Source organism: Oncorhynchus nerka, linkage group LG18 (assembly GCF_034236695.1).
Source record: "Oncorhynchus nerka isolate Pitt River linkage group LG18, Oner_Uvic_2.0, whole genome shotgun sequence".
Lineage (NCBI taxonomy): Eukaryota > Metazoa > Chordata > Actinopteri > Salmoniformes > Salmonidae > Oncorhynchus > Oncorhynchus nerka.
Window position 1 is genome coordinate 2515751 of NC_088413.1, and position 12510 is coordinate 2528260.

Below are 12510 nucleotides of genomic sequence, written 5' to 3' on the forward strand. Positions count from 1 at the left end.
GCGTCTTGGGCCCAACAGGCGTCTTGGGCCCAACAGGCGTCTTGGGCCCAACAGGCGTCTTGGGCCCAGCAAGCGTCTTGGGACCAGCAGGCGTCTTGGGCCCAACAGGCGTCTTGGGCCCAGCAGGCGTCTTGGGACCAGCAGGCGTCTTGGGCCCAACAGGCGTCTTGGGCCCAGCAGGCGTCTTGGGACCAGCAGGCGTCTTGGGACCAGCAGGCGTTTTGGGCCCAACAAGCGTCTTGGGCCCAACAAGCGTCTTGGGCCCAACAAGCGTCTTGGGACCCCCCCTGGGAGTTTTTCTCCTTGGTTCCTCTCTAATCAGAGACTGATATAAACCTGAGAGTTTTTCCTGGACATTTTTTAAAAACTCAATCCGACCTAGAAGTGGTGTTTTATCTAGGAACCAAACGGAACCCATTTGTCCAATAGAAACGGTTGTTTTCGTTGAACATGTTTTTTGAGCTACAGTGTCCTGACTAATGAGTAGGCCAGAGGTTCTCCCCTACAGACTATACGATCATCCAACCAGAATTGATGGAAAAACCCAAAACTTCCGGTAAGTTTCCCAGGAATTTCCCAATCCAACTCAACCCTACCTACCAGGCCAGCCTACAGACAGTAAGGCATGTTGCCGTTCTGCCAGCGTAGGCAGGTGGGAGTGTTTGTACAGGCTGAAACGCTTGACTCGTTAGCATTTAGCTAGCATCCACTATGGGAATCCCCATAGTGTTAGCATACCGCTAATTTGGCTATTTAAAAAAAAAGAAAAAAAAGTTGTATTTTCCATTAATTCGCGGTAATACCGTATCGCTCCAGTATGGCACAACGATGATATAAAGGGTATTAAAATCTGGATACCGTTCACCCCCCCCCCCTCCCCTCCTACAATGATCACATCCATCACCTACCGAAGCGCCTACATCAGTGCGTCGGCCATGTTGCTGTTCTGCCCTCCCCCCTCCCCTCCGAAGCATCTACATCAGTGCGTCGGCCATGTTGCTGTTCTGCCCTCCCCCTCCCCTCCCTCCGAAGCATCTACATCAGTGCGTCGGCCATGTTGCTGTTCTGCCCTCCCCCTCCACCCTCCAAAGCATCTACATCAGTGCATCGGCCATGTTGCTGTTCTGCCCTCCCCCTCCGAAGCATCTACATCAGTGCGTCGGCCATGTTGCTGTTCTGCCCTCCCCCTCCCCCCTCCCCTCCGAAGCATCTACATCAGTGCGTCGGCCATGTTGCTGTTCTGCCCTCCCCCTCCCCTCCGAAGCATCTACATCAGTGCGTCGGCCATGTTGCTGTTCTGCCCTCCCCCCTCCACCCTACATCAGTGCGTCGGCCATGTTGCTGTTCTGCCCTCCCCCCTCCACCCTACATCAGTGCGTCGGCCATGTTGCTGTTCTGCCAACGCAGACACGTGGTCTTGGAGTGTTTGTACAGGTGAGACGACTGGCTGAAGCGTTTGCCGCACTTGAGGCAGGCGTACGGTTTCTCCCCGGTGTGGACTCTGATGTGTTTCTTACAATCGGTCAGAGTGAGGAAAGTCTTACAGCAGATCCGACAGGCGTACTTCCTGGCTCCTTCCACCACCAGGACGTTGTGTTCGGACAGGGCCTTCTTACACTTGGAGAGGACGTCCGCAGAGGCACGGGTCAGCTGGGGGCGAGGGTGCGGGGCGGACGAGGACGAGGTGGGTGGGCCTGACTCGTAACCCCCCGAACCGTTCAGAAGCAAGGGTCCCCCTTCCCCCAGACTGGAGGAAGACAGGGCGTCTTGGAGATGAACGACCCCCGTTTCTCCTCCTCCTCCTCCTCCTCCCACGTTGTCGTTTTTCGGTGCGATACGTCGGTATCCAGGGTAACCCAGGGAGCTCCCCCGAGAGGCTCGGGCCAGGGAGTGCAGACCCAGGCTGGAGCGCTGGAAGTCCAGAGAAAACGGATCTGGGAACCCTCCTCCTCTGGGGTTTCCCAGTCCGTCATGCAGGGGACGCAGGAAGAGCGAATCGGCGTCTGTAGAGAATCCCCCGAGACCGTCGCCACCCAGCAGGTGCAGGTGGTTGGCCGACCCGGGACGGAGCATCGAGGCGGAGTTATTGGTTCCAGAGTGTTCCGGGCTCAGCAGGAAGCGATGTGTCGCTGCCATCGCCTCGCCGGTCGTCGTGTTGAGGAGGTCGTCGTCCCCGGCATCGACCCCCGACCCCCCGCTTCCGAAGACCTTGGCGCCGAGGAAGCTAGAAATCCTAAAACCAGACTTCCCATCAAGATGGTTACCAAAACCACCGCCAATCCCACTACCGAGACCTCCTTTGAGCAGGAGCTGGGAACTGGGTTGGAGAAGCTGTTGGTCAGAGGAGGAGAGACTACGATCGCTGCTCTGTGGGCTCAGTTCTACCTTCTCCTCCTCCCCTCCTCCTCTTCCTCTTCCAGGTCCCAGCTGGTCGCTACCCTGGATGGTGATGTCATCAGCTGGCTCTGGGGAGCTCAGAGGCTCACACTTGACCACCACCTGGAGGAGAGGAGGAGGAGAGGAGAGAAGGAGATGAGGAGAGGAGAGAGGAGGGGAGGAGAGAGAAGAAGATACAGGAAGAGATGAGGAGAGAGGAGGGGAGGAGAGGAGGAGAAGATAGGAGAGGAGGAGAGAGGACGACAGGAGAGGAGGAGATGAGGAGAGAGGAGGAGAAGATAGGAGAGGAGGAGAGAGAAGAAGAGAGGAGGACAGGAGAAGTGAGAAAAGGAGAGAGGAGAGAGAAAGACAGGAGTAGATGAAAAGGGGAGGAGAGAGGAAAGGAAGAGAAGATAGGGGAGGAGAGACAGACATGAAGGAGGACAACAGGATATGACCCATTACTTTATCCAAGGTTGGGTTTAAACCCTTTATTTAACCAAAGGTAAAATATTAATTCATACTAGACAGTTGTTTCATACATTGCTCTTTAAATTGGGAAGTATTCATCCCAAATGGCACCTGGTCTAAAGTAGTGCATTATGGGTCCTGGTCAACAGTAGTGCACTATGGGCCCTGGTCAACAGTAGTGCACTATGGGTCCTGGTCAACAGTAGTCCTGGTCTACAGTAGTGCACTATGGGCCCTGGTCTAAAGTAGTGCACTATGGGTCCTGGTCTAAAGTAGTGCACTATGGGTCCTGGTCAACAGTAGTGCACTATGGGTCCTGGTCTAAAGTAGTGCACTATGGGTCCTGGTCAACAGTAGTGCACTATGGGTCCTGGTCAACAGTAGTGCACTATGGGTCCTGGTCAACAGTAGTGCACTATGGGTCCTGGTCAACAGTAATGCACTATGGGTCCTGGTCAACAGTAGTGCACTATGGGTCCTGGTCAACAGTAGCCTGGTCAACAGTAGTGCACTATGGGTCCTGGTCAACAGTAGTCCACTATGGGTCCTGGTCAACAGTAGTGCACTATGGGCCCTGGTCAACAGTAGTGCACTATGGATCCTGGTCAACAGTAGTCCACTATGGGTCCTGGTCAACAGTAGTGCACTATGGGCCCTGGTCAACAGTAGTGCACTATTGGTCCTGGTCAACATTAGCCTGGTCAACAGTAGTGCACTATGGGTCCTGGTCAACAGTAGTGCACTATGGGTCCTGGTCAACAGTAGTCCACTATTGGTCCTGGTCAACATTAGCCTGGTCAACAGTAGTCCACTATGGGTCCTGGTCAACAGTAGTCCACTATGGGTCCTGGTCAACAGTAGTGCACTATGGGTCCTGGTCAACAGTAGAGCACTATGGGTCCTGGTCAACAGTAGTGAACTATGGGTCCTGGTCAACAGTAGAGCACTATGGGTCCTGGTCAACAGTAGTGAACTATGGGTCCTGGTCAACAGTAGTGCACTATGGGTACTGGTCAACAGTAGTCCACTATGGGTCCTGGTCAACAGTAGTGCACTATGGGTCCTGGTCAACAGTAGAGCACTATGGGTCCTGGTCAACAGTAGGGCACTATGGGTCCTGGTCTAAAGTAGTGCACTATGAGCCCTGGTCTAAAGTAGTGCACTATGGGTCCTGGTCTAAAGTAGTGCACTATGGGTCCTGGTCAACAGTAGTGCACTATGGGTCCTGGTCAACAGTAGTCTACTATAGGTCCTGGTCAACGGTAGTCCACTATTGGTCCTGGTCAACAGTAGTCCACTATTGGTCCTGGTCAACAGTAGTCCACTATTGGTCCTGGTCAACAGTAGTCCACTATTGGTCCTGGTCAACAGTAGAGCACTATGGGTCCTGGTCAACAGTAGAGCACTATGGGTCCTGGTCAACAGTAGTGCACTATGGGCCCTGGTCTAAAGTAGTGCACTATGGGTCCTGGTCAACAGTAGTGCACTATGGGTCCTGGTCAACAGTAGTGCACTATGGGTCCTGGTCAACAGTAGTGCACTATGGGTCCTGGTCAACAGTAGTGCACTATGAGCCCTGGTCAACAGTAGTGCACTATGGGTCCTGGTCAACAGTAATGCACTATGGGTACTGGTCAACAGTGGGTCCTGGTCAACAGTAGTGCACTATGGGTCCTGGTCAACAGTAGTGCACTATGGGTCCTGGTCAACAGTAGTGCACTATGGGTACTGGTCAACAGTAGTGCACTATGGGTACTGGTCAACAGTAGTGCACTATGGGTACTGGTCAACAGTGGGTACTGGTCAACAGTAGTGCACTATGGGTACTGGTCAACAGTAGTGCACTATGTGTACTGGTCAACAGTAGTCTACTATGGGTACTGGTCAACAGTAGTGCACTATGGGTCCTGGTCTAAAGTAGTCCACTATGGGTCCTGGTCAACAGTAGTGCACTATGGGGCCTGGTCAACAGTAGTCTACTATAAGTCCTGGTCAATGGTAGTCCACTATTGGTCCTGGTCAACAGTAGTCCACTATTGGTCCTGGTCAACAGTAGTCCACTGTGGGTCCTGGTCAACAGTAGTCTACTATGGGTCCTGGTCAACAGTAGTGCACTATGGGTCCTGGTCAACAGTAGAGCACTATGGGTCCTGGTCAACAGTAGAGCACTATGGGTCCTGGTCTAAAGTAGTGCATTATGGGTCCTGGTCAACAGTAGAGCACTATGGGTCCTGGTCAACAGTAGTGCACTATGAGCCCTGGTCAACAGTAGTGCACTATGGGTCCTGGTCAACAGTAGTGCACTATAGAGGGAATAAGGAGATATTTGTGATGCAAATGAAGTATTTCCTGTTAAAATGTCATTACCTGTCCCTGTTGCTCCCGTACTTCCTCCTCCTCCTCTTCCTCCGTTATCTTCACCTCCACCCCATCACCATGGTGACTCCCCCCATCCAGGGACTCCTTCCCGACACCCCCCTCCTCCGCCATCCCTTGCTCCTCCCCTTCGCAGCGTCCGCCGTCCGATTGGCTGGGCATCTGGGAGTCATCCTGGGACACGCCCTCTACTAGGCCGGTGATCGCCGCGTCCAGTCTGGCCTCCTCCCCCGTCTTGTGGGAGTCGGGGGAGAGTAGTCCCACTTCCTCATCCCCGTGGGTTCCGGAGGGGCGTGGCCTCTGCCTGGGCCTGTCCTCAGATAGGCTAAAGCTCAGGGAGGGCTTTCTCTTGTGGAAGCGTCGAATGGGCAAGGATGCTTTGTGCTCCACTACACCACTAATGCTAACACCATCGCTACCACCCCTTAGCCCATCCTCCTCCACCCCGCCCAGGGCAGAGCTCACCAGGCTTAGACCCAGCTGCTGCAGCAGGAACGACCGCTGGAGCCTGGACGTAGCAGCGTTAGCCGCCAGGTTAGCGTTAGCCTCTTGGTTAGCGTTAGCGGCTAGGTTAGCGTTAGCGGCTAACTCGGCGGTTGCCTGCTGCCTGAGTCTCTGCTGTTCTGCGTGGGTGTGTTGGCGGTGTTGTGTGGCCCGGTGGTCTGCCGGCGGGGACATGGGCATGGTGCGGGTGGTCAGGTAGTGCTTACAGGCCTTGACTACGGCGTTCAGGTGGAGGTGAGAGGCAGCTAGCAGCACGTCCATCACGTTGCTCTCTCCTAGCATCAGGGTGGAGGTGTACATCATGTCCACCAGGGCAGCAAACGCCTCCGCTGTCACCACCTGCAGTAACCATCATCATCATCATCATCATCATCATCATCACCACCTGTAGTAACACATCACCATCATCACCACCTGCAGTAACACACATCATCATCATCACCACCTGCAGTAACACACATCATCATCATCATCATCATCATCATCATCACCTGCAGTAACACACATCATCATCATCAAGTAGTGCACACATCATCATCATCATCACCTGCAGTAACACATCATCATCATCATCATCATCACCACCACCACCTGCAGTAACACATCACCATCATCATCACCACCTGTTATAAACTCATCATCCTCATCACCCGTAATAGACTCATCATCCTCATCTTAATCATCACCCCCGTCATCATCCTCACCTCGCTGTCCAGTTGTATCATGTTCATGCTGGCGTCTCCCTGGGCGACGGTGAACAGGGCTCTGAAGTGAGTGCTGCAAGCCGCCAGCACCGAGCGGTGGGCCTTAAAATGGCGGCTGCCCACCACAATGACACAGTCACACAGCTGGCTGTGGACGCGCTGGTAGTTCAGCTGCTGGAAGACCTATAATAACAATATGAATCACGCGTGGCTCAGTCGCTAGCTAGAGCACGGGCTCGTGGGTTCGATTCCCGCTGAGGCCACGCGTACATGTGAAAATGTAGGAACGCGCGACTTTAAGTCGCTTCAGATAAAAGCGCCTGCCAAATGGTCCAGAGTCTTATATTATTATGAAAACAATACACTTTAAACGCTTTAGAGCGTTTTCTTTTTCATTTACTGACAGAAATCATAAAGTTGTTTGCATTTTACCTGGTTGAAGTGGCCCGGGAAGTCCATGACCTGCAGGGAAGGAGGGGGAGAGGAAGGGATGGGGGGGAGAAAGGGAAGGGGAGAGGAAGGGAGGGGGAGAGGAAGGGAAGGGGAGAGGAAGGGAAGGGGAGAGGAGGGAGAGGAAGGGAGGGGAGAGGAAGGGAGGGGGGGAGAGGAAGGGAAGGGGAGAGGAAGGGAGGGGGGGAGGGAGGGGGGAAGGGATGGGGGAGAAAGGGAAGGGGGAGAGGAAGGGAGGGGGAGAGGAAGGGATGGGGGGAGAAAGGGAGGGAGGAAAGGGGGAGGGTAGGAGGAAGAGAAAAACAGGGTTGTAAAAAAAATCCGTTGTGTAATAAATGTGAGGAAAATTGAGTCCTCTTGAGGTAATCTTCCTGACAAAAATCTTTGATTAATAATAAATTAGCTTTAAATTGACTGTCAGTGGAGGAGACATTATAGTAGACTATGGTCAAATGCTTTGAATATGACATGCTGTAGAAGGGCAGTAGCTACACTAGCTATCACAATTAATTAGTTGAATATATTAACAAATAGATAATAGATGATATCTTGTTGAAGCTATTGCATAGACTATTCCACGGTTAAGTGAAAGTGGGGAACTAGTAACGATACTGAAGAGAATGTGTTAAACATGTGCGAAATGAAAGACAGTATGTCTATGCGAAGACATGAGTCAAAGTACAAGCAAGGAAACTGTACAGTTTGACGTCTAGACAGCTATCTAACTAAATAACTAGTGATATCTGTTAGCCAAGCCGATCAGAGAGACTCTCCCCCTCCCCAGTCTGGTGAATACCATCATTGCTAAACTAAGCCAAGATAAACTAAGCCAAGCTAAACTAAACTAAGCCAAGCTAAACTAAGCCAAGCTAAACTAACTAGCAAGTCAGCAACTGGATATCCAGTTATCTAGCTAGTTAGCTACTTGCTAACTTTTGAGAAAGGCTGTGTTAAAATAAATAACAGTGTAACACACATTGATTTGCGGTGAAGTAGCTTAGCTAGCATGACCGATATTTTTGGTTTTGTTTATAATAACAACCAAGGAGAACAACATCAGCTCATCGAAGTATAATTATTATGTTTGCTCGCTTAGGTGTACGGCTACAATGGCTAATGGCTAATGCTAACTACCTATTATTATTATTAGCTAATGCTAACTACCTAGATAGATTTGCTTAACGTTATTATTAACAACTGTCAAGTTTCATCCCCTAGAAAGCAGCAAAGCAAAAAAAATGCAACATCGATATAACATAAATAAAATAATAAACATGATGATATAGTACAAATAAACAGTCTAAGCTAGCTTGCTAATGTTAGCCGCCGGTTACCTTGTTTGTGTTGTCGGTGCTACTCCACGGGTCAGGGTGGACGGACGGGGTTCATCAAGTCCACTAGACCGGACAGAAGGAGGACTACCGACGGCTAGACGGCTCTTCATGGACCGCTATAACGCTTCTCCGGGTGCTCACAGTCACATAGTCAATATGTGGAAACCCGTTGTCCGACTAGGTTAAAACCCCCTCCAAAAAAGGACACAGACACCAACAAAGCTAAATAGCTATGACTCCATGTTGTTACTTTGAACGAATCTAAATTTAGTTTTTAACCCAAAGAGGGTCTTCTCAGGGAGGGGGTGCGGTGTCTGGAGCTAGATGGTGGGATGTATTCCCCCCCCCTCCAAAAAGGACACAGACAACAACACAGCTAAATAGCTACGACTCCATTTAGTTACTTTGAAATCATCTAAATTTAGGTTTTGTTACCCCCTCAAAACAGAGTCTTCTCAGGGAGGGGGTGCAGTGGCTGGGGGTTGATGTTTTTCCTCTCCTCCCAGACTCTGTAGGTGGCGCTACACTCCTATCAGCGCACCGTGTTAATGAGTTGCAGTACCACTCCTCGCCATCGGGTGTCGCTTGTTGTTTTTTTGTGTGTGTGGAGGAGGGTGAATATATTTCCGTTTTGTTTTTTTAAGGTCCGCTGACTGACAACAAACATGGATGCCAACTGCACATTGGTTTGCTGTGAAGAGGAGAGAGAAGACGATAAAGCTGCTATTGGTAAATATGACTATTTATGTTACGGACTAATTATTCATTTTAAATACAAGATTGCAATTTTAAGCGTCTCCAAGGCTGACAACACGTAAATCCACCCTGTTCCGTAGTACACGTGGGTGCTCTCATGTTAACACAGTGACGTTAAATGTATAGTAACTTCGGGATTTTGTCATTGAAGTCCTTTATCTACTTCCCAAGAGTCAAATTAACTAATGCATACCATTTTTTTTATTATGTCTCTGAGCTTTGTGGTGAGTATAGAGGGCACTTATGTTATTGAAGGCAGAGCTGTGGTCGATTAAACAGCATCCTCACGCTTTCATGTCAATCATCAATCGCCCGGGTCTTTCTCCTCAACAGTTCAGTTCTCTAACGGCACCCTGAGGAACACACAGCAGCTGGACTTCAGCTTCTATAAGAACGTGGACGAGACCAACCCTAGGAAGAAGAACCGACGCATGCTGGTGAGATCACTACGCCTGGTGTAGGGTGACGTTGCCTCTAGAACGCTGATCTGGGATCCGTTTTGGATCTGTACCCAGGAGCAAAACACAGAGTTGATCAATATGATAAATAAGTAAATAAAATTATAAATATTGAGTTTATAAATATTGGACATTTTTGGTAAAACAACATTCCTTCTTCTCTCTGACACGGTCTCCTTCCTGTGTTTTTTAAGGCTACTTCTCTCTGACACGGTCTCCTTCCTGTGTGTTTATAAGGCTACTTCTCTCTGACACGGTCTCCTTCCTGTGTGTTTATAAGGCTACTTCTCTCTGACACGGTCTCCTTCCTGTGTTTTATAAGGCTACTTCTCTCTGACACGGTCTCCTTCCTGTGTGTTTTTAAGGCTACTTCTGTGTTTTTGGCTACTTCTCTCTTCCTTTGTGTGTTTATAAGGCTACTTCTGTTCTGACTTTGGAACAGGTCTCCTTCCTGTGTTTTATCAAGGCTACAAGTATTATTCTCTCTGACACTGTCTCCTTCCTGTGTTTATAAGGCTACTTCTCTCTGACAAAACGGTCTCCTTCCTGTGTGTTTTTAAGGCTCAGCTGTTTCCAAAATGTGTTTTTATTATGTTCTCTCAGCTGTTTTATTTTTTATTTTCTTAGCTGTTTTTCACCTTTATTTAAAAACAGTGGCAGGGTGACATGTTGTTATTATTGCAAAACAGTGGCAGGGTGACCATGCCAAGATAAAGCAAACAGTGTGTGGCCATGTTGTTAGACAGCACAGACCAAAACAGTGGCAGGGTGGCCATGTTGTTATTATGTAAACAATTACCAAAACAGTGGCAGTCATGTTGTTGTTATGTCTCAGCTGTTTACCAAAAAGTGGCAGTCATATTATGTCTCTCAGCTGTTTACCAAAACAGTGGCAGGGTGGCCATGTTGTTATTATGTCTCTCAGCTGTTTACCAAAACAGTGGCAGGGTGCCGTGTTGATGTCTCTCAGCTGTTTACCAAAACAGTGGCAGGGTGATCAGATGTGTTGTTGTGTCTCTCAGCTGTTTACCAAAACAGTGGCAGGGTGGCAGTGTTGTTATTATGAAAGCTGTTTACCAAAACAAGGGTGGCAGTGTTGTTATTAAACCAAAACAGTGGCATGCCCATGTTGTTATGTCTCTCAGCTGTTTAAAAACAGTGGCAGGGTGGCCATGTTGTTATTATGTCTCTCAGCTGTTTACCAAAACAGTGGCAGGGTGCCCATGTTGTTATTATGTCTCTCAGCTGTTTACCAAAACAGTGGCAGGGTGGCCATGTTGTTATGTCTCTCAGCTGTTTACCAAAACAGTGGCAGGGTGGCCATGTTGTTATTATGTCTCTCAGCTGTTTACCAAAACAGTGGCAGGGTGACAGTGTTGTTATGTCTCTCAGCTGTTTACCAAAACAGTGGCAGGGTGGCCATGTTGTTATTATGTCTCTCAGCTGTTTACCAAAACAGTGGCAGGGTGACAGTGTTGTTATGTCTCTCAGCTGTTTACCAAAACAGTGGCAGGGTGACAGTGTTGTTATTATGTCTCTCAGCTGTTTACCAAAACAGTGGCAGGGTGGCAGTGTTGTTATTATGTCTCTCAGCTGTTTACCAAAACAGTGGCAGGGTGGCAGTGTTGTTATTATGTCTCTCAGCTGTTTACCAAAACAGTGGCAGGGTGGCCATGTTGTTATGTCTCTCAGCTGTTTACCAAAACAGTGGCAGGGTGAACATGTTGTTATTATGTCTCTCAGCTGTTTACCAAAACAGTAGCAGGGTGACCATGTTGTTGTTATGTCTCTCAGTGGCAGGGGGCCATGTTGTTATGTCTCTCAGCTGTTTACCAAAACAGTGGCAGGGTGGCCATGTTGTTATTATGTCTCTCAGCTGTTTACCAAAACAGTGGCAGGGTGGCCATGTTGTTATGTCTCTCAGCTGTTTACCAAAACAGTGGCAGGGTGGCCATGTTGTTATTATGTCTCTCAGCTGTTGACCAAAAAGTGGCAGGGTGGCCGTGGATGTGTCACTCAGCTGTTTACCAAAACAGTGCAGGGTCCAGTTTGTTGTGTCTCTCAGCTGTTTACCAAAACAGTGGCAGGGTGCCAGTGTTGTTATTATGTCTCTCAGCTGTTTACCAAAACAGTGGCAGGGTGGCAGTGTTGTTATTATGTCTCTCAGCTGTTTCCAAAACAGTGGCAGGGTGCCCAATGTCTTCAGCTGTTTACCAAAACAGTGGAGGGTGGCCATGTTGTTATTATGTCTCTCAGCTGTTTACCAAAACAGTGGCAGGGTGCCCATGTTGTTATTATGTCTCTCAGCTGTTTACCAAAACAGTGGCAGGGTGGCCATGTTGTTATGTCTCTCAGCTGTTTACCAAAACAGTGGCAGGGTGGCCATGTTGTTATGTCTCTCAGCTGTTTACCAAAACAGTGGCAGGGTGGCAGTGTTGTTATTATGTCTCTCAGCTGTTTACCAAAACAGTGGCAGGGTGGCCGTGTTGTTGTGTCTCTCAGCTGTTTACCAAAACAGTCAGGGTGGCCATGTTGTTATTATGTCTCTCAGCTGTTTACCAAAACAGTGGCAGGGTGCAGGCAGTGTTGTTATTATGTCTCTCAGATGTTTACCAAAAGCATGTTGTTATTTCTCTCAGCTGTTTACCAAAACAGTGGCAGGGCTGTCAGTGTTGTTATTATGTCTCTCAGCTGTTTACCAAAACAGTTTGGCCGTGTTTGTTATTATGTCTCTCAGCTGTTTACCAAAACCTTTGACAGTCATCCCAGTGTTGTTATGTCTTCAGCTGTTTACCAAAACAGTGGCAGGGTGTCCATGTTGTTATTATGTCTCCAGCTGTTTCAAAAAGTGGCAGGTGACAGTGTTGTTATTATGTCTCTCAGCTGTTTACCAAAACAGTGGCAGGGTGGCCGTGTTGTTATTATGTCTCTCAGCTGTTTACCAAAACAGTGGCAGGGTGGCCGTGTTGTTATGTCTCTCAGCTGTTTACCAAAACAGTGGCAGGGTGTCCATGTTGTTATTATGTCTCTCAGCTGTTTACCAAAACAGTGGCAGGGTGACAGTGTTGTTATTATGTCTCT

General features: G+C 49.1%; 2 protein-coding genes across 2 annotated transcripts in view; one reads left to right on the forward strand and one right to left on the reverse strand.

Annotated features, from left to right (window-relative positions):
* Window positions 1-1336: 1336 nt before the first annotated feature.
* On the reverse strand, window positions 1337-8681 carry LOC115115408 (zinc finger and BTB domain-containing protein 5). The gene is made up of 5 exons (XM_065003427.1): window positions 8216-8681; window positions 6864-6893; window positions 6432-6614; window positions 5215-6066; window positions 1337-2499 (listed from the first exon to the last, which is right to left on the reverse strand). The coding sequence occupies exons 2-5, from the start codon at window positions 6888-6890 to the stop codon at window positions 1366-1368; spliced, it is 2196 nt and encodes a 731-aa protein (XP_064859499.1). The 5' UTR covers window positions 6891-6893; window positions 8216-8681; the 3' UTR covers window positions 1337-1365.
* Window positions 8682-8869: 188 nt separating this feature from the next.
* Window positions 8870-12510, forward strand: part of polr1e (RNA polymerase I subunit E) — a 32093-nt gene continuing 28452 nt past the window's right edge. Inside the window, exons 1-2 of the mRNA XM_065003428.1 lie at window positions 8870-8944; window positions 9305-9426. Of these exons, the coding sequence (XP_064859500.1) occupies window positions 8881-8944; window positions 9305-9426 (186 nt within the window). The 5' untranslated portion in view covers window positions 8870-8880. The remainder of the gene's footprint in view (window positions 8945-9304; window positions 9427-12510) is intronic.